The sequence below is a fragment of the Micropterus dolomieu genome, linkage group LG07, assembly GCF_021292245.1.
Source record: "Micropterus dolomieu isolate WLL.071019.BEF.003 ecotype Adirondacks linkage group LG07, ASM2129224v1, whole genome shotgun sequence".
Lineage (NCBI taxonomy): Eukaryota > Metazoa > Chordata > Actinopteri > Centrarchiformes > Centrarchidae > Micropterus > Micropterus dolomieu.
The window spans coordinates 13,792,531-13,815,231 of NC_060156.1; the positions used below are offsets into that span (position 1 = coordinate 13,792,531).

At 40.3% G+C, this 22,701-nt stretch overlaps 1 protein-coding gene across 2 annotated transcripts in view; it reads right to left on the reverse strand.

The window, feature by feature from the left end:
* Nucleotides 1-3,846: 3,846 nt before the first annotated feature.
* The window catches only part of LOC123973698 (obg-like ATPase 1), a 39,378-nt gene continuing 20,523 nt past the window's right edge, over nt 3,847-22,701 (reverse strand). Inside the window, exons 6-11 of one of the 2 annotated variants that reach the window (XM_046053921.1) lie at nt 21,168-21,248; nt 20,699-20,796; nt 10,331-10,471; nt 9,686-9,782; nt 6,805-6,927; nt 3,847-4,700 (exon numbers count right to left, since the gene is read on the reverse strand). In XM_046053921.1, the coding sequence (XP_045909877.1) occupies nt 4,599-4,700; nt 6,805-6,927; nt 9,686-9,782; nt 10,331-10,471; nt 20,699-20,796; nt 21,168-21,248 (642 nt within the window). In that variant the 3' untranslated portion in view covers nt 3,847-4,598. Of the gene's footprint in view, nt 4,701-6,804; nt 6,928-9,653; nt 9,783-10,330; nt 10,472-20,698; nt 20,797-21,167; nt 21,249-22,701 lie in introns of both variants that reach the window. The other variant, XM_046053922.1, reaches the window with a different exon arrangement.

Sequence of the window (22,701 nt, forward strand, 5' to 3'; positions counted from 1 at the left end):
TCCTCACAGTGCGCGACCGCAGTGAGGCTATTTCTCTCAACCTTCAATTCAAACTTGGCCCATTACAGCCAGACTACAAAAGCACTTTCCGTGCACTCAGGAGCTCACGGCAGTGAATGGTGGATATTTCCAATCACTCTGCTGTCAATCCAAGTGTCAGGTAAACACAGGCCAATGGAAACAGCTTTAGAAAAACCTTACAGCTATGTCTGTCTTACTTCAGGAGTCCTTGGAAACGTATCAACAATTTCTACAAAGACCTCCAAGTTAAAGGGAAAAGTCAAATATCCTAAAAGCAGCACAAATGCAACACCCTGGTGGACGCAGTGGCTTACACGGGACACATAACTGCCGTGGTTTTTGTCTTTAGACCTGTGAGTGTTCTCTCAAGTTGCAAACAAAAGAAATACAATTCTATTGACAGACCTTGTATTTACCTCATGAGTGGAATCTGTGAAGTCTGTGGAGCAATTACCCAGTGGGAGTTTTGGAACATTTATAAGCATTCAGTGTGATAGATATAACTGCAACATAACAGACCCTCTAGCTTTCAGCTTTCATTAAGTATTGTCGGGAAATATGATACAAATTAGGATGCATTCATTTAAAAAAAAAAAAATCTTCACAGAATAAATGATTTGAAATAGTAATCCAAGCTTTTTCAATGCAAAAGTCTCTTTTCACTGTCTTCTAGGAGTGGACATTGTTGTTGTGGCACAGTACAAAACTGTGAAAGATAAGACGAGTTACTGTCATATTGTTTCATATTAACATACTGACAGTTGTTTTCATGAAGGCCAGTCCAAGAGACAGTGACCCCGCAGAGAGAAACTGCCCTGCTGGAGGCACCTTGTGGGACACTGTAAATGGGAGCAGAGAGATAGAATTGAAACTGGTGCAGCATGGAGAGGTGTGGATGGAATAACAAAAGTGTGTTATAGACAAGCACCTGAGACAGGAACAGTCATACTGGTCTTTGTCAGAGGAACTGAGAGTTATCTGTTACATACAGTAACAGCTGAGTCAAAGGCAGCTGCATGAAAGGTTGTTATGATAGTTTTAGTGTGGAAGTTCAAAATCGTTCATACAGGATACTGAAGTGCATTTAGTAACAGAATCAACTTGGCCAAGCTGACATGTACAAGTGATCTTGACTCTGGTTTCAGAAGCTCTCATGATACAAAAATGATCAAAGACAACAAGGTTAAACAAAGTTAAGCAGACAAAGGTAAGAGGGATGGAAATATGAATATGTATATACATAAACAACAATTAGACAACAAACACACAGAATCTGTACATAGAAGAATTGTTTCTGAGAAATGTGTAAAGGGGTTGAGGTCTGGTTGGTAGGTCAAGTGTGTGGGAAGTGACCTGAATCCATATGGTCGATAATATGTTTCTCTATGTACAAATGAGGTTTGTGTGTGTCTGTTGAGTAGACATTATTACAATTTAATGCAATCCAATACAACTGTTCATAAAGTCTACTTTTATGATCCCTACAATGTTCTGTTTTTGTCATGCACTGTCATAGATGTGTTCATTCAATTACATTTTTTAGCGAGGTCGAAGTTAGTGGTCATGGTGTACTGGACTTCATTACATTCAGAGGCGTTTCTAATATTCGTGTATGTAAATAGGGAGGACAACTTATTAGAAACATCTCAATATAACGTAGTACAGTACAACGCAGCCTTTAGCTATGACCTCTGTAATATAACATATTGTTGAATTTACAAATTTCTGAAAATCTCATCTAAAACTAAACATTATTAGTATATTATATTTTATAGTTCAGATATATACAATTACAAGAGCAGATGCAAACGAGAAACTCAATTTGTCAACCTTAGGTTATGATTTAAACACTCCTTTCTGAGACTCCCCGGAGCTGTTTTTGGCATTCTTTTCACTCAACATAATACTGCCAGCTCTTTATCACTCAATAAATAAAGCAATAAATCAAAGCACCACCTTGTATCGTGATAGTACTGCAGGAATCAGAGGAAATCACTGCATAAAGTCATTAATAACCATGAAATGTTATATTCCAATTCTATATTGATTCCATGTCTATTCTATGTACAGTTTACAGTGCATGTGTCAGACAGAGAAGTCACACAATAGCAGTAATTACAACATGGCAATACTTTCATTGTCATCCAGAATAGAGATAATTTCCTCTCTGTAATGATATGATACAAAAGGTTTATAATAACCATTGAATTTACCAACATAATCCCTTGTGCATAGTAACTGCTCTGAAATATGCCATAGTTATTTATATGTTTATTTGTTATAACTCACACATTCCTTCTTTTTAATTCTTCAAAAGGTCTTTGGGGTGCATGTGATTTACAACAGCAGTCCGTGGTCTGCTTTCTTGGGTGTGTGTTTAAAAGCGAGCTTTCCACTCTGTGCCATCCTTGGTTTGATGCCACTGTGGTTTGCCTCGAGGCAGAGTGGCACCGCTTGATTGATGGTGCTGACAGAACATTTGTACCACGAGAGAATCTGCCACATTTCTGGCCTTGTTTTTATTTCTTAGAGGTTATACCAGTTAGACTGCTTTTACAAGCCACTCACGTCACCTGATCATGTTTCTGTTTCTGAATACTTGCATGCATATTGTTTTCATCATGCACCAACCAGTGGTTATGTTTGCATGACTACTTTAAACTGTGTTCCATGGTGTCAGGATAGAAAGGACACCCAATGAGTTTATAATTCATTAATTCTTGCCTCTCCTGTGACAGCTAAATGTTTAGTATCATACCCCGAAACAGGCGCATTGAGGATATACTTACAGAACACGACGACTATGTTAAGTTGTTTTGTTCCTATACAACATTGACATGATTCTAAATAGCTTTATTACTCGCTCTGAAAAGATTTATTGTCACTTTATGAAAAACAAAATACTCTATGACCCAGACCACTGGGAACAACTCGTCAGCCCCTGAGCCTCAAAACTACAGCAGATGAATAATCATCTAAGCGGGGTTTAAGTTGGCCAACACCACCACCACCCCGAGAGGAATGCTAAAACTGTTTTGTCTCAAGCCCCCATTGTGTTCTCCAGAGGTTTTGTATGGTTTCACTTAGAAAACATTGAACCGAAAACCTGTTGTTGTATAGAAGACAGCATATATGAGACCTGTGACAACGACTTTCTTGTTCTGCTGCATGAAATATCGATGAGTGATTAAAATCAGTGGTTAATACTAAAGTTACCAAGCAAAGTAAGCTTAGTGTTATTTTATACACATGTTCATCTGTCTTTCATTCCATCTAACCACAACACTATCCTATATTTTGCCACTGATCTCAGACCTTAAAGACTATAATCCACCTTATTTCCATGACAAACACTGTGCTTTGTAGTGCTAGCACAGGCTCGGCTCCGTGAAACATCGTATCCAAAACTTGGATATGCAATACTATCTCTGTAAAATGACCATTTTTATTCAATCTTTTTGTTCCCATCAAAAGGCCATTTTGTTCTCGGCAGTCTTAATGGTTACAAGATATTCAGCAAAGCACTGCTGATCTACAGCTCTTTGTTCGGACTCCCACGGAGAACACAATCTTACTGTGGAGCACTGCGGCTGCAACCATACAATCCCATCAGCATAAACGCTTCACAAACACTTACACACAAAGTATAGGGGCGAGAAAAACACTACTTCAGACAAAAGGAATCGTTTTCTGGTTGTGCTTGCGGATTGTGTCAACCTTTATTTTCATACCATACAGAATATTATAAAATGTGGACTTTTTTTTGTGAAAAAACTTGATTGAATGAATATTTATTTTATTTATTTTTTGTAGGGGTGTATTTGCCCTCATTGCAAGAAGAAAGGAACTGTAAACATAACAAATACAATTTTTGTCAATATTTGAGGATTGCCGCAGAGAACTGTAAGAACAGTGAAGGAGAAGACACTATTAATCAATCATAAATCAAATAAAAATTGTAAATGAAAGGTTAACTCAATCACTTTACAAACAATAATTTAAACTGACCAGTTATTTTGGCCAAAACGCATGCATCCTGCAAGTGCCCTTCTAAATTCAGCATCACTTAGCAGATTTAATTATAATTGTCGCCTCTCTGCTACAGTCAATGTCAGCTGTGTCTTTTAATTCTCTAATCAGTGGTCGGCAGGACCGCTATCACCATCCCCATGCAGCTTCCCACTCAATACAGACATCCCAAAACACACACAGACTGGTTTTGTCCAATGTTTTATTGAGTGTAGACATCTGGGCTACTGTAAAACATGCATTATCTGCTGAAGGGGGAGAGGAGCAGGTGGCATTGTCCCCGCTGTCAGCTGTGTCAGGGCTGGCACCCGTGATGGAGATTAATGAAGTATCTGGAGAGTAATATGCTCCTTCAAATGCTGCTACAATTTGGAGTGGGGGCCGAACCTGATCTTAAATAGCAAAGCTGTCAGAGTTTACTGACCCTGTGCTTTGGTACAGAGAGGGGGGGAGAAAGTAAGAGTGTGGCATTGGGTGTCAAGCCAAAGAAAGAAAAAAAAGGAGTAACAAGCACAGTCAGTTATGTAAACAAACAGATCGTTATTGTGTCACTTTTTCTTTGGTGCATTTGGTGCATTGAATTTGAAAAAGATGATGTCTCCATCTTCAACAGTGTAGTTTCTTCCTTGTTGTCTGTATTTTCCTGCTGCCTGTAAGATAACAAAGGAAAACCAAAATTAACATTAAAAAATATTAACAAAATATTGTGTAATGGACTGTCACATACTTTAGCTATTAGCTACTTTCATTCATCGGTACAACACATACATAATATCAGTGTACATTGTAAATAATAATAGAAAATAATAGTTCAGGATTAGTGTCCAATCCATGTTATCAGGTATATTAACTTTACTCTAATTGCAGATGTCATATTCTCTCCCTCTCTCTCTCTCTCTCTCTCTCTCTCTCTCTCTCTCTCTCACACACACACACACACACACACACACACACACACACACTTGCATCCATGTTTTGTTCGAGGGGTGCCTGAATTCCCACTGAGTGAATAATCCTCTCTTCTGCTCATTTCAGTTTCATGTGCACAAGCACAAAATGTTAATAAGTCTTTGATTACAGCACTATCAAACTTCTCAAGGAAACAAAATAAGTTCTAACATTTCTTTTGTATACAGTAAGTGTTTGTTCTCCTTCCCGGCAAACTCAAAATAATTGACTTGAAGTGCTAATATGGACAGGTTTATGCATTCTGGTTCTGCACAGCGCACAATTAATTAGAAGAATCAATGTCCCTTTAAAGGCTCAGGAGACCATTTAATCCAAGCTCAATACCACCAGAAACACTGGATGGAGAGGGAGACAGGAAAAAAATCAATGGCTATTTGTGATTCCTGAGTATGTATTAAACCAGACACGTCTAACTGGTTCATTTGCACTTGAAAGCAGCCATCTGGAGCAGCAAGCTTGGCTTAAGCAGATATGATTACTAATAATGTGATATCCCCGTACACTGGCCCTATTCAGACAGCCTATTCCCACAACTGGCATTAAATAGCACAGACCTTAATGCCACAGTCAAAAATGCTCCATGTTCTTATGAGGCCCAAGGAGGGATTAGTAAGAGAGCATGCAGTAAGGAGCTGACACTCAGATCTCAACCTTGGATAACAATGGTGAAAACTCCCCAGAGACCCACACATTTCACCCTCTGTTTGCAGCTTATGAAGGGTGTGGACAATACACTGCCGCTGCATTAAATATTAAATACGTATTTAAAAAAGGCTTGAATAGTAAAGAGATTTAAATGTTTTCATAGTGCTTCCTTTTCACACTGGTCCCTGCAGGTCCCTGTGTGTCACCATAATTACATTAGTTGAGTCTGTAAGTGGGCACATGGAGTTGATGGTGGTGATAGTGGGATAGTAACAGCATGGCTTACAGCTGCAGCTCACAAATGTCACACATAGTTAGGTTAGAGTCCCTTCTGCTTTAATTTAATTAACTGAGAATTACATTTACAAATGTGTCTAAGCAGACATGAAGTGTTAAAAAAGAGAATCTTGCATCCCACAGCGTTAATTAACTAAATATTAAATCTGTACCTTCAACTGCTGAATGACAGTTTGCCAAAATGAAACTAAATAAATGCCAAACCTAAAAACAATACCTGTAGTAGGAAAGCATTTTGAAGCATGTTGTCCCTCCTTAGTTGGTGCCCAGTTATTGTCTCCACAAGTTCACCATGAAATCAATTATTACATTTGACAGGAGTGTGCACACCCCACACCCCAGTTAAAAGGTCAAAACAAACACCGGCCATAATAAAAACAAGATATGCAAGTTGTATTTCTGCGCAACCGATCCATGACACAGTACTTATTTGAGGAATTTCACACTTTATTTAACTTGCCGCTTTATATCACTGTCTCACGCCTATGGTGGCTTGGGGAATTGGCAACAGAGAGCTCTGAGCTAACAGTGCACTCTATAGATCTGATAAACGCCTGGTGAGGTGAAGAAGTGCTACCTCTGAGTGACTGTGCTGAGCCACGAGGAAGAACTACCATCAGCCAGTTAAGACACATTGTGATAAAGATATGCACAGCTGGAGCAGAATGGCAGTGTTTAGAGCCAGAATCAGTTGGCTTGTCAGGAGTGGTGCTGGAGTGTGTGCAGTAATTTCTTCCCCTGAGTAAAGGTGAAGAGCAGTTTGCAGTAGGAGCTGTGTGGCGACTGTCAGCTCCACTGATCACAGGAGACTTCCCCTCATCCTCTGGCACCCTGACTGCTCACCTTGACAGCACTCTCGCTGCCTTCCTCTTTAAAATCCTGGAATTTCATTACTTCCGCCATAATGAAGCCCTTCTCAAAGTCTGTGTGGATCTTCCCTGCAGCCTGTGGAGCCTTAGTTCCTTTCTGTCACAGGGAAGGAAAAGAGAGGACAAATGAATTGTTTTGGAGAAGATGGATTACAGCATGCGAGCGACATGGTGTTTGATAGGGTGATAGTGTTGTGAGCATCACTCAGGGGTGTTTGTAGTTGGGGGTATTCTTGCCTCAGTCCTGATTTCTGGATAGCTTTCCACTCGGCTGTGCCCTGCTAGGGCAGCCTGGACACCGATAAGGACCCAGCACCGCTATCAATGCCTTCTGATTCCCATTTCGTGTTGGTATTGATTTCTGTCCAAGCAATCTTGCCTCATTGTGGGTCGCTGCTCAGGCTCTCTGGTCATGACAGCAAGAAGACCCAGTGTTGCAGTGAGAGGCCACTGCATTAGGCCTTACTATTTTGGCACACCAGAGTTTGGTAATTCAAATTCATTTCAAACCTTCAATAATATTTCAGTGTGGTAGCACAGCAGAGCTGCTGGAGTATGTGGAACTGTTCTGATGTCTTTAAATTGATTTTGAATAAACATGAATGATTTTATCTTCAAAACTTATATTTAGTTATTACCGATGCCAATTTACAAAACACAAAAACTAGTTAATAGTTTTTTAAATTCCTTGCACCTTGAATCCTCTTTAAGACACAACTGGCGAGTGATAAAATGTGCAATTTATATGCGCTGAAATAATGCTGGGTGGAAATGACAAATGACCCAAATAAGTGACGTGGCTTCTGTGCATCATTATGACTCCTGTCTGTCGACCTGCTTGCTCTCTCTCTGCTCTGTAGCTCTGTGCTCAGGAACTGTTGAGCAGTTTTAATTATGTATATAATCAGGTTGGGGTCAACATATTTCATGCCAAAAGAATGATGCGTATTTAATGACTCTAATACATTACCATCTCTTTGCAATCTCATTGACAGAGTGCTTGTGAGTTTAACTACCATTAATCAGCATCAAGGTTTGTCTATCTGGAGAAAAATAGATTAAGGGAGGGATTTTTTTCATACGGAGCATTACAAGAGATCCACATTGTCCTAGTTAAGAGCTATGCAGAGCAGGCTGATAGATAATAGTCACCTCGAGGCTGCCTAATAAAGCATGTTAAAGGACTTAGGAACACGACATTACTGAGTGTAGTTTTTACAATGCAAGATGTATTGGCTTAATATAGTTACTCACTGATGCTTACCTGACTAAATGCTCCTCACATACAATCAAGGCTGGCTGTAATCAGTTATGTGGAGGAGGACAAGCGTGTTTTTGAGGATGCCTTTGAAGTGTTTCAGGACTTTTTTTTGGTAAATAGAAAGGACATCAGTCAAGCTGAGACGAGTATGCACCTAAACTCGGTGATGTCATCTGACTAAAATGTAATGTGTCCTGTGTAAAAACAAACAAAAAAAGAAGAGAAAATGGAAGTGAGCTCAGCTTCCCCTCTGGGTTGCACATGTCTGAGATGCCACCGCAAACATTTTCCTGGTTGCAAACATGTGTGGACATGTTTCATCTAATTTGCAAAAACACATTTAATATTAATACCAAATCATATTTAAATTAGTCATGTGAAGGTAGCTGTTCTTTACATATACGTTTGATATTCATGTGAAGTACAGCAATAAAATCATTATGTAAGGAAAAAGTGGAAAAATTATCCATAAATTTATGATCAAAATGTGAATATTTGTCAGGGGGTTATATATATATATATACATATATACACACATAGACATAGACATGTATAATGTGTACACACAACATGAGATTTTTGCTTCCAAATAAATATAATATAGCATTCTATTCAACAAGGATACTGAACAAAGACAACATAGAAAATTTCCAGATTCTTTGTCATCAAAATGTGTAAACTGACATAGCTGACATTCAGGGAACAAAACTTTAATGATCTGCTTGGCGATTCTTTAAATAGATGCCATTGTGGAAAATTGCAATTCTTTAAAATTGCAATCCCTTGAAATCTCTGATGGGATGGAAGAATTGATATGATTAAGTGTGACAGGATACAACCCAAATCTTGAGTTTTCAAAAAGTTACTTAAATTTAAACCACCTACATGAACTTATAATAGAAATTATAATATATATATAACTCCTGACCAGTGAAATACCCTTTTATTTCTGCACTCAATCCTTCAATTTGCTCAAGAAAAAAAAGAAAGAATATTTACACAATACCAGCATGCAAAGCCAACATCTGTACTGATGTAAATCCTGCGATCCCATTGCACAAAGCTCTTGGCGAGCCGGGCTCTGTAAACTGAGACGCACAGAGGAGGAGGAGCTCCCAGCAAGGCCCACAAACAGTCGAATGAAAAGCGACATCAATTTTGGCACAGACAACCTCCGTCACACAGATTAGGCAGGCACAATGCACAGGCTCCTTATCTCCAGCGGCAGGAGGAGGGCAGCCAGATCTGCACAGGATGGAAACATTCTCATGGACGTAATGGGCAAAATCAATTGTTGCCCTCCTCAATCAATGTAGCCCCCACTTTCACTGTTCAGCAGCTCACCAGTAATTGAAGTTATCCTTGGCCTGTAATGACTAGCTAAAGCACAACCATGACAAAGTTGAAAGTGTGTGATATCAGTGAGGGTGCCAGCAGGGTGGAACGTGGGGCACTGTGTGTATTCGTTTGTGTGTATGTCTCAGTGTGTGTGTGTGTGTGTGTGTGTGTGTGTGTGTGTGTGTGTGTGTGTGTGTGTGTGCGTGTCTGGTACACACACTCACATGTATGTGCACAGCAGGCAGCTGGCTCTTACCCGTATGGTCCATGCACGGACCTCATCAGGTCCAGCAGTGAAGAAGTACTCCAGCTGCAGGGCTGCGTAGCCTGCCTTGATGATCTTGCTCAGAGCACTGGTGGACAAAAATTTCAGTTTGAATCGAGGGGTCTGAACTGTTTAAGTATTATTTATTGCCACTGATGCCTAGACAAAGTTCACTTCAGTGGCAAGGCCCCATTCATTCCAATATAAACTCATTAAGTGAATAAGATTGGTCACTTCATTTCACATAAGACATTCAACTCTCCAATGGTTCCCTTGATTAATTAGAAAGCTTGAAGACTCATTTAGCATTTTTAAGAATTCAACCCGATGCCTCGTTCTGCACCAAGAGGGGAAAAAAAATCTGCTGTCACAATTTTTCTCTCCATAAAGGTTTTCACAGGAGAACAATAAACCCAAAATGCCCAAGTTATAATTATACCTACAGATGACAGATGACAGTTAAAAACTTAATTTAGAGGAAAACCCTTTGACTGAGTTGTTCAGTAAGAAGAGGGATCCTTTGCTTTATAATGGTAATTACTCTGCCATTTATTATTCTATCAGCACATGCAATTAAAGGAGTGCATGGAGGACACAGCTGATAATAAAGTGTGGGGAGACTGAATGCTAATTAACCTCTGCGTCTTGTGCTCTGTGCAGTACTTCTTCCTCTCTTCTTCACTCTTGTCCTGTAGCTGGCTCTCCAGGCCACCGCTGAAGGGGATGACCAAAGCTCCGGGATCATGACTGTCCACCCACTCCTTGATTTTCACCAACCTGGTAAAAAATCAGAAGCCATAAAATTAGTTGGAGGACTTGATTAGCATGAAAGCATGTGTTATCCGCTGGTGTATGCATATTCATGAAAGCAGCTGAACATATGAGTGTTTGCAGGAAACTGCACTCCAAAGGTGGCATTTCTTTCAGAGAGTTGACTTTGTCTCCATAAAAGTTTTCAACTGAAAATTTGACATGTGCTTATACAAAAGAGCATCGATTCACAGAGATTTACCAATAGCAATAGCACAGAAATATGTGTGTTTAATGCACAAAATTTACTCAAGTACTGTACTTAAGTACAAAATAGAGGTATATATTGTACTTGTGTATTTTCGTTTCATGCCACTTTCTACTTCTACTCCACTTCTTTTTCTCCATCTCTTCTTTTTACTCCACTACATTTATCAGACAGCTTCAGTTACTAGTTAATTTACAAATAAATTTTTTACACACAAAAAATATGAAGATTTTAAAAAATAATTGACCCAACAATTTATACAAGTAGTCTACAGCTGAAACGATTAGGTGAATGACAGAAATTTAATTGGTAACTGTCTTGATGATCGTTTGGCCCTGACAAACATAGCCATTCTAATAGTACTTTTGATACTTTATTTAAAAGCAGGTAGATTTGTACTTTGACTCAAGTAGAAATTTAAAATGAAGACTTCTACTTTTCGTGTATTATTATACAAGGGCATTTGTACTTTTAATCAAGTACAGGATTTGTGTACTTCATCCACCATTGATCATCTTTAAATAGTAACTGTAGGTGTAAAATAAATCTAGTGAAGTAAAAAAGTACAATATTTCCCTCTGAAATGTAGTGGAGTCCAAGTATAATGGAAATAATCAAGTACACATAAGTACTATAATAGAGTAAATGTGCTTAGTTACTTTCCATCCAGTTCAAAACACACAATATTATTACACTATTTTTTCCACTTTAAAAGTCATGTAAAGTTTATTCTTCCAAACTAAACATTCACCATAAAGCCTGTTTCCTTACTCATATGTGTCTTTGTCTTTCTCTTTACCACCCTTCTCTGTTGGTCTTCCAGTCCAGTAGGACACCTGACATTGCAGGACAAAGATATCCTCACACTTAATAGTAACCCTCAGTCAGAACAATACAAGGGGGTTAGAGCAATTATGAGATTAGCCCCACAAGCTCTCAGGCTGGGATTGGACAGGTCTCAAAGAACAGCATCACACAAATCCATTTTCACACGGCGGCCCTGACAGAGCTCCTGGGCTGGATTGATTCTAAGGGGTCCCTGTCATTATCTGTAATCCTAGTTTCCTGTTTAAAGCCCATAAGAATCAAAGACTGGGAGGGACCGACCACCTCAATACCACATCTATTCCAATAACAATGTCACCGCTTTATCATCTACAGCACCATATCACTGCTCCTATCTAATGATTATCAATATACAATATATATCAGGGTAACGGGCGCAGGAAGGGCACAGTTTTGCTTTGATTGGATGTTTTTCCCAACAAGCTAGAATAATACTACAGGGTAAATTTGAAATGGCTCATATGCCAGTGTGTCCGTCTGTTCAGATGCACATCTATTAAGAGCCGCAACCTAATATTTCCCTTTCTGTTCGCACTATGGATGCAGATATGACGTTTGACTGCCAGCACAATGAGGTAGTCGCCAATGTCTCACCAATAAAAAGACAGAAAAATAAAACACATTTAGTCAAAGCTGAAAACCTGGAAACACAGGAGATGGCGAGCACTCCAAGAGGGGAAAAAATCCAATCTGAGATAATAACAGATGTAGTTTGTCACTTTTAGCAGCACAGCTGTCTATTTGGTGGCATGTTATTTGCATTCCTCAGGTATTGCATACTCTACAGGCGGCTGAATAATGATTCACAAATCACTCTCTCCACACCAGTCAAGGGCTGTGATCCTTTGAATAGACCATTGTACCTGAGACTGTAATTGGTGAAGACTTGACAGAGCTGAGCCAAGCCAGCCAAGTAACAAAGAGGCTCTTGGTAGAAGGCTGAGGGATGATTTTAATAATGTGAAGCCGGAGACGGAGAACGTGAGCTGCAAATGAGCACGGGGGTCTCTGGGTCCTTGCACTGAGTGACACAGGACCAGACAAACACCTTGCCACAGGAACATGAAACACCCCCTTCCCTCAACTCCGGAAACAAAGCACTGTCAATTAAGAGCTTTGGTGCTCCGTCAACATGACTCCCAAAACCAATTCTGTCAACTTTGACGCTGTCTACCCATGCCACTTTGAAATTTGTATTTATGTCCTTTCCAATTATTTGTGTGTAATGTTATGTGGATGTGTAAATTGGAGAAAATATTTATTTGAAACATGCTGCAAGATTATTGTATTGTCTTTGTTCATTCATGAAATTCAAAATTAAAGAAGGTGTTCATGAAAATCAAAGCGTTTACAGGAATCATGTTTTTTGTGCATCAGGGTCTGTTAACAGTTAAGCATAATGGCATCGTATCAGTATCTGTCAGGGGCTGTATCATGTTTGTTGGATAATTTCTTTTCTGCTTATCATCCACATCTTTTCGAGAAAATTGTAAATATTCTATGTGGATGTGTGAATTTCCATAATACAAATAATAAAATTCTTTGTCGTAGAAGTCTTTGAAAAGGTTTTACAAGTCTAAGCTACACAAAAAGAAATCCACTGAGAAAGATCGCGGATGTGTGTGTGTGTCTGTGTCTTGTCAGTCTCCCATTATGTCCCAGCATTGCTGTGCCATCTCTCACTGCTCAGTTAATAGAAAGATTCAGCACTTTCTGGTCTTGATATCCCTCTCTGAACAAATGATGCCTGAAATTTTTATTCTTTTTATAATGGAATTCCAATGGCCTTTGCTGCAAATCAAGTGGAAATTTTTGCATATCAAGTGGGAAAAATTAAATGTTAACCACGTTTTAATGTGATTAAGGGTGACAGGGACATTATTTCTGCTAATCATTCACCAGCTTGAAGGCTCAAACAAAGCTAAGGAACAAGCCATGTTTGTGCTTTCCCTGCTGCCCTCAATTCAAGGAGGAAAATACGTGCTCTTATTAAACTTTTACAAATCTAAAACATGATATTCTAACTGATAAAAACAAGGCGATATGAATCAATATCTGTTTATCTTACATCTAGAAAAACATGTCGTGTTGTTCTAAGATTTAGATTTGATGCCTGTTGTATTTACAATACATCTTATTTAAAGCACAATATATTGTGAAATGACAAAAAACAATTGGTACTTCCACAACAGGCTGGCTTTGAATGGAGATGTCCCTCAGGGGACCACCCTCTGGGCCTAGTCTATTTGTCTTTTTGTCTGGGAATCCTGAGGGGGGGATAATTCCTGTGTTTCCACATGCCTGGGGCTTCCCTGGGCTTTGTCAGAGCTTTGATCTGCTTAAATGGCTCAGGAGAGAGAAACAATGGGAGTTTTGAAAGTACAGGGGCAGCTACCTGAGACAATGACCTGGGACTGTGTCTGACATACATTCATACAGGTTGGCTTTATTAGGAGTGCTTACCCAGTTAAGCCTGTAAAAGGTGGGCCATCATCTCCAGTTTGAGTGCTCCTTTCAGATGCAATTGAATGCTGACAGACCTGAAGAGTAATCCACTACCGCATCTTCATCACTGACACACCCACAGATGGAGGGCGCAGCACCTGAACCTGGGTACACCGGCCGTTATGTGTTACTGAGCTGTTTCACATATCTCAGCAGCTGCTGTATTGCATGCCAGGCACAGACTCATCAAGTAATAACCCCAGGTTCCCCTCTGTTTTGATGGTCCCAAGTTGCAGGGACGAGCATACTAGGGGGTTAGGATGCTGCAGCACACAGCGTCTACTAACCCCCTCCCCTTTCCTTCCTCTGTGAAGGGAGACACATATGAGAGGTATGAGCTCATGGTGGCTTTTGAGGCTGGGAAGTCAGCGGCTCTGTGGGATGCTTTTCATCCTCCCAGTGGTGAGCTCCTGAGCGACAAGAGTGCAGACGCTCTCTGCTCCCTGTGGCCATGGCCGGATGGAATGGCATTTTCAAGGAAGGAGATCTGACACACACGCACGCATGCGCACGCACACACACACACACACACACACGCACACACACACACACACAATCTCCAATATTGTCAACTTCTTTCCGCCTTCAAAGCAATCATGGGCTGGTGGAAACAGAACCCAGTGCAGGCACAATGGGAGCAGCTTTAATTAAGAGCATCATCTCACATCATACCTCAAACAAACCTTGAGGGTGTGCTGGTAACAAGCTTTTTTGAACAACTTTCTTTTTCTTTGATAAGTACACCCATTAAATTCTTACATTTAAAAAAAATTTGTCTTTACCATCATCGTCGGGACGATATCAAAGCTATGGCCTTGTTTAAGGCTATTTGGGAGATGCGTATGAATAAAAAATACGCAAACATCAGAAATTCAAACTCTAACCCGGAGGAGTACATTTTACATTACCCAAAATAATTCTCTATATGGGGTATCCATGCTGTCATTCACAGCAGTTGACTGGGCGAGAGAAAATAAGGGGGCTTGGGTATAGTGGGGGGAGTCATCAAGATGTGACAATTGTGACAAGAGCAGGCAAAGTGTAGCGGCGAAGAACATCTCACGGATTTCTCCATCTCTTCTTTTTTTCCAGGATGACAGCTTAATGTCTACCACATGCAATATTTATTCTCATCGTGTGTCAGACTGTCTAGCTGTCCCAGGGAGTACAAAGAATGCCACTTATTAGAATAAAAGCAGAAGGAAGGTAATCAAGGACATATGTAACATCAGCCAATCATGCCCCCTTCCAATTCGGCATTTTTTTCTCTCCCTCATTCATAAGAGTTCAACAATAATCCAGATAATAAGCGTTCAGGAGCCGTATATGGCAACACTAAATTCATTTATTTGTCTCATTAGAGCAGTCGAGGCTGCAGGCACTGTGGCATGTGTGGTGAGTCTTAACCTTATCACAAAGATAATGAAAAGCACAGCTCAACATAGACAGAGCTATCAAAATGTATCATTAGACAGACTTGAAACTTGCAGACATTTCTTTTTATGTATGCAATGCCAAACTGCAGGCTTTACAGGGAAACAATTCCCAGGGTGCCTTCAGAAGAAAGCAAGCATGGTGTGCTGCTACATAGGTGTCTACATACATTATGAACTGCATGAGACCCACTCAGCATTAGCGTCCTTGGGCTTGGGCCTGGTAAATGAGGGAGAAGTGACAAGCTGTATTGGATTTTGGAGTGCAAACTGATTTTTTGCAGGGTCATTAAAGAACAAACAAGAATCGAGAAAACCTCTGTTAGTCTCAGGTTTAGGGTCTGTCTCATTAGTTACAACAACAGCACTGTGTCTTCGCCACCAGGACACAACAAAGACAACAGGGTCACATGTCAACAGTGTCCTTTCATTACCTGCGCTAGGGACAGTCAATAACCAGGCTAACTGGAACGACAGGTCTTTATTAGGGCCATCTGTTTCAGTTTTACTATACAGCCTCTCCTGTTGTTTTCTCTCATTGAAAGCTAGCTAAAGGCATCCATTAGGACAGACTGTGGGCAGAGGGTACACATCTTACCATGGGAAACTGTTTCTCAGGATCCCACACTGCACAAGCAGTGAGCGGACAACTGCGCACAAAATAAAAAGGAAGAAAGAGATCATATGTCTCCCTCCTGGCTTTGAAAAGAGAACTCTAACTCCCCAGATAGCTTTTCCTAAAAAACTTGGATGGAGCCAGTGGTTTGCACTCAATAAAGTTTCACTTGTGTTTATAGGAATTATGGTTTGGAGTAGCTGAAGTGGGCTCCAGTGACTGCTCTCATGGAGTGGCTTTCAGTGAATCATAAGCCCTCCACAACCTATCTCAGTTTATCTCTAAATCTTGACAGGTACTAGGTAAATGTCTGTTTCTCAAAATGATCACACAAAAAGAAAATGCTAGTTTAACTCATTACGGGGATTCTTTCAAAACCAAAACAATACAACAATAAGCTGGGCAGACGAAGGATCTATTTACCATATGATCTGTTTGGAGAAGGCTTGGAGGAAATAGGTTTAAGGTCTCAGGACAGAGGGTACACAACTGACATGCTGCAACTCCTGTCAGGGCTTCCTCTACTTTAATTGTCAAAGCTCCTCCTACAGGCCAACCACAGTATTATACTCAGCAAATAACAATTTCTTGTCTTTCTGCTCCTTTTAAGTGTGGTTGGATTTCTTTTAAATTAGTATCAACAATGTCACCTCATGGTTTCACGGCTTTAGTCACTGCAGTGTCACCACAGTCTCAATCACGTGAGATTGACTCAATATACATGACAGTGCCCATGTTCGTTGCAATAAAGAAACATGTCTCACAGTGCAACTATATGGCTCATTCATGTGTTTTTATATGTTTTTTTAAACAAAAATGGAGCTCTATGGCACAGACAAAAAGGTAATATCAGGTTTTGGCTACAAATGACAATACCTGTTTGTAGGACTGATTAATTGTTGGTCTTTGTTGACAATAAGACAAATATAGACTACCTCCAATATTATCCTTTAATGTATAAAGGGAGCTGAGTCAGTGTCCTTCTTAACAACACCTTAACATGAAACAAGGCCTTTTGCTGAGATCAAACCAGACAAGGGATTGTTGAAGACAAACAAGCAGACTTTTCAACATCATAGTTATCCGAAATGGCTGATGAGAGTACAAGCATGGCATACGGTTTTCTGAATTACATCATCCCAGACAAAAATGAGGGGCAATTCATTACGAAAGAACAATTTATGCCTTTGTGGCTGGAAAAAAAGATTATTAAAAAGGTTGACTGGAAGAGCAGCTGTGGTATGTAACTATTTCAGTTGTGGTTTTGATGACATAAAGCATAAAGAGTACCAAGACAGAGGTACCTATAATGTAACACACATTTCAAGCAAATGATGCTCAACGTGATAAAGTATTAAAAATGTTTGAATGAGTGAAATAATAAGAATCAAGGAACATTTATACAGACTAAAGAGAAGCACACAAGCCCATTCCTATACATTCACACAGACATAGACAAATCAGGCAAACAGACCCAAACACACACACACACACAAACATATATACACACAGTTAATAAAAGCTCCAAGCAGTGGTACCCTGCAGTTCTTACACTCACCAGGAAAAAACCCACACTGCAGAGGCACTCACAGGTCACACTTGCTGGTTTCCTTAAAGGTCAACTCACCTACTTAAGAGGCACCAATTTACTTTAATGCACATTGTCCAAAAGAAGAAAAAGAAGGAAAAAAAACAGAAAAAGAAATGACAAGAAAGAAGTAACATCACATCAAAACTGGAGTATTAAGTGTGTCTTTTACCATGATAAAATATGACTGCTTTTAGTTCTCGGAGGAAGATTGAATAAGTATCTGATATCAAACCTATTAAAAGAAGTAAAGACTGGTAAAGATGGTGAGGCCACAAGCTTGTAAAATAAACAATAACTTAATTGACAAGTGAAAACCAGCTAACACTGGGCAGGCTGCAGCCACCACATCATCAACAGTGCTCTAATGACCCTCTCTAACACAAACTACGGTATGTGGCGCAGAGAAAAAGTCTTCCAGGCAGCTCACTGACGCCGAGGAAAGAGGAGAAAGCCTCTTGATAGACTCTCGTAGATGCCATTCCCTATCACGCAATGCCTCTCAGTCATAAACACATGACAAATGCGGCCTTAATCATTTTTTACGAGCGGGGATGTGCAGGGGGCAGTGCATGGTTAGAGGGGAGAGGGGAGCGGTGAGCAGCAGGCGGCCCCCTCTGCACAGAGGAGAGGGCTGTGTGGTAAAGTCTCCTCTGGAACATCACTCGGCCAGCGATCCTTTGATCTCCACACCGCAATTACGCGAGCATCCAAATGAGCATGGAGTCGCCTCTGAAACAGACTTCAAACATGCACATGAACACATTCTCATACACATACACATACACTGTATAGGATTGGAGCCATGTGCTCCTCTCAACAGTAAATGATGTACTGTCTCCAGCAGAGAACCTGGGGATGAAAGGAGGCCTTGCTCCTCGTCTGATCCCTCCATTAATGATGGCTTGCTAAAGCTAATACTGTGTATTCTTGTCTAAACAAGGGCAGCTTGGTATGTGGTTCCCATACTCCAAACAGGATGATCTTGGTTAACAATGGATTGTGTTTGGAGACTCAAAAAGTCTGATAAAATGACTGTAATCTCCCATGTGAGACAAAAGCTGCTGCAGTAATGGCTTGTGTTCTCATAACTGTCTCTACAACCTGCAATTGAGTGTTTGAAATAAAAAGATCTATGAAATTAACATATATTAAACTCATGAAATAATGTTTGGCCGAGCATGCTGTTAAACGTCATTGGCAGCATGTACTGAACAGAACACCTAAAATATAAAACAGTACTTGAGAAAATGCAGGGAACTTGAATAGATGTCCTGAGAGAAACAGATAAGACTGGCTTATTTGCCTCATTCTGGGATTCGCCTTCTTTTCCTCCACACATTAAAGCTGAGATTGCAATTTGTCTAGCTGTTTGCTTTGAATAGTCCTTAACCGTATCATCATCTCAACTGTGCTGGTGGAAAAACACGGGGGCATGGCGACAGCCAAATGGCAGTCTGGCGTCTCTGCTGCAGACTAGCTGCCATTAGGGCTGAGAGCAGCATTTATTGTACAATTAGGGCCAGCTAGATCTACCTGTAATCATCTCCATACAGGTGTGAGCTCCTCTCTGGACAAGGGAAGTGACTCATCATTTGTCAAACATCAACACTTTGATGTCAGCATTGTTCACCGTGGATCCCTCAGGACACCTGAGCACTACTGTTTGCCTGTTTAAAAAACTCTAAGATTTATTGCATTTCACACAGTTAGAAATACACACACACACATGCAACATGAAAAAAACCTCTCTTCCTACTGATGACTGATGTTCAACATGCCATGAATCATTTGATTTATGAGTCCTCCTCCCTCCGCCTGACAGTCATACTTTCGTGTCAGAAACATTTTAAGGAACAGTCATAGGTAAACAACTTCCCTTGTAATACAATGCTGCCAAGTAAAGCACGAAAACAAATTTTGTAAGATTTGACACCACAAGCCTAGAGGGCAATTGGAAAAGTGTGATAACAATCCACAAGTTGGTGTTATTGGCAAAACGGCTGTATTGTGGAAAAGTAGCCCTTTCAGATATAATGGATGTCTAACACCAGTCTTCTAGATCTGCTCTCACTGTGGCCAGATGACAACATTACTATAAAAAGTGTTTTTGAACAGAACAAAGGATCACAGAGCTGGAAACACATTGAAGAAGTTTATTCAGTGCATTAAAGGTCATCCTGAGTCAGTGCTTATTATGAATAGTGTTGCACCTGCAAAGTAAAAAGTACAATTCCCTGTATATTAGCAATGAAAAGCAAAAACATACTGTGCGCGTATACACACATTTTTCTTTTATGTCACTGTGTATCAAGAAAGCTTCCCTTGTCATCGTGATCTGTGGGAATTTCATGGCTGTAAAGTGATGCTCGTAAAGCTACTTTAGCAACAACATGTGAAAACAAAACCAAATACTTGGAGCAAAGCTTTTTCAGATAATATTTAGTCTTTTCCTTGTGATTTATTGGCTCTCTCCAGATGATATTAATTACTTGTTTGGCTTTTAATGTACGTATGTTTATTTGTTTTTTTCATTTAAAGCCTTTACTCCCTTTGATATCATTTGAAAATGACAAATTTTGATGAAAATGGGGACCATATGCTAGTATGTACTTAATTAAGTGCAGAGTCTGGAGGCTGGTGAGAGTTTACAGAACTGGATGTTGTGTTAGAGTTTTACGTAGTGCCACCTCCAGGCAAATCCTCTCAAAAAGATATGACCATTTCTGTCAGCAGGAGACCACATTCAGTAGATCAGCGAGGCTAACTGTCTCTCTCTCTCTCTCTCACACACACACACACACACACACACAGACACTCAAAGCCCAGCACATTCATACACAGACAAATGCAGACACTTTTTTTAATAGCTGAAATGCAGATTCAATTAAAGTTAGTAGAAATCAATGTAACTCTATACATAAGTGGAAAGAAAGCTCTTTAGTGATGATTAATGAGTGCAATGAGACGGCCTCCCGCCTTTCTTCGGAGCACTTACCATTTGTTCTTTTTCCTGATGTAGTCTTTCTCAGAGAGGTTAACGAGGTAAATCATTGGTTTGGATGTCAAAAACAAGTATTTGTTCAGCACGTCGATCTGTGAAAACGACAGACAGGGCATGTACTGAGAATCCAAACTTCCAAAGTAGCCTTTGAGGGCAGCACAGACAGAGATGAGTGAAGCCAAATCAAATTAGGGTCTGGTGTATAGGCACTGTGGGGTGCAACTATAAAGCCTCTAAATCAAGATCAGCACGGCCAGATGTCATTAGCTTGTACAAAAGTAATGTATAAATACAACCAACAAAAGACTGTGCATAATATTAACTTGTGATTTGCAAAAAAGACGTATCTTGCTCCGGGAAAAAAACAAAAGAGGAGGAAACAGCAGTTGTACTTTTAGGTCAGATGAAAAGATTAGCAAGATAAATCACATTAATAAATTTGACTGTGACATCAAAGGCTAACCTCCTTGTCGTTCCAATCTTGATAGTAGCGGACGTGTTTCTTTTCATCCAGTACCCAGCTCTTGATTTTGCACATAACGTCCTGTTTGGGGTTAAAAGAGAATGAACAAGAAGCCATTAAAGTAGATGAAAAAGAATATAAACCCAGCAGGGTATGGGGTAATTATTTCCTAAATGCATGGCATCCTGATGCCAAAATGAACAATGGCTGTGCTCGCATTCAAGCAGGAATGGCCCAGCTTTGACAGGGATGGCATGCACAAGAGCCCCTTCCCTCCTTTAAATCATGACAAAATGCCTTCTGGGGTGTCTCACTTAGAGTTGCAGTTTTGTACACCAATATTCCATTGGGACTGTTTAATGAAAAGGATAGAGAGAGGAGACAAAATTGGAAAGTGCTGGGAACTAATTGGAAGTTGGTTAGTTAGGTGTAAATTATTGGTTCTTCCTCAGGCACTTTGCAGAGTGAAGTCATTCTGAATAAGCACTAGTGAGGTACAGAACTAATTATTCACTGTTTCTTCTGGAGAAAATATTGAGCATTCCCAGCTATGTAAGCTACATTCATTACTGAGGTACTTGTGGGTTGAGACCACAGGCAAGACTGGGTCTTGACAGGATCTGGAAGCGGAAAAGGGTGGGAAAATGGGAGGGAGGTAGTTATAAAATTTGTAATAAAGAAATTGAGCCTATTATTGTTGATCCAGCCCCACAGAAATTAGCGGAACACTTTCTTTTTGTTCCTGTCAACTTGACCTCCCCCTTCATATAAAAAGTCCCCCACCCCCTGCAACACTCCCCCTACCTCCTTTTCCCTCCCCAAACCCTTGCAGCACTTCACAATCATACTCCCTTTTGAAAGAACTGAGGAAAAAATCCTGCCAGAGCCTCAATTACACAATGGCAGAAAAAGCTCCACACACTGACCCCCAGCCAGCTGCATTCACTCTCTGCACATCTCTCTCCACAGGAATTCTAAAGGCCTTTTAGTCAGGCAGCCAGAGTGCAGCCAGCGGGAGAGAGCGCAGGAAGAGCTGCATACACTCCGCCCGCGCCGTCCCAAGTCTTCACAGAGAGATTAATCATCTGTGAAATGGAAACAGCAAACGGCCAGTGACACAGGCTGAACCCGCTCCAGGTTTCCCTCATCAGCTCGCAGCCGCCGTGCAGCGCTCCTCTAACAGGCAGGTGTTAATAAAAGGCATATAGGTCCCACAGGGGTCAAACACATATGCCTGCCACCATGAAGCGCCGCTGGTGGGCCGGCTTCTTATTATTGTTTTGTAAGGATAGGGATTTTGAGGATTCATACGGACAAAAGCGATGAAACATTGTTCTTGTAAACACAGCACCAGCAAAACGGATTTAAATCTTTATAACAATGCATATAAATGAGCACTGTGCTGCTGTGTGCACATAAATTTAGCTTAAAGTCACAATGAAATATTAAGTGACTTTTCATTGTGACAGCAAATTTTTATCCACAATATATAGGGTATGACGCTATACAGCCTAATTATACACTAATATTTAGG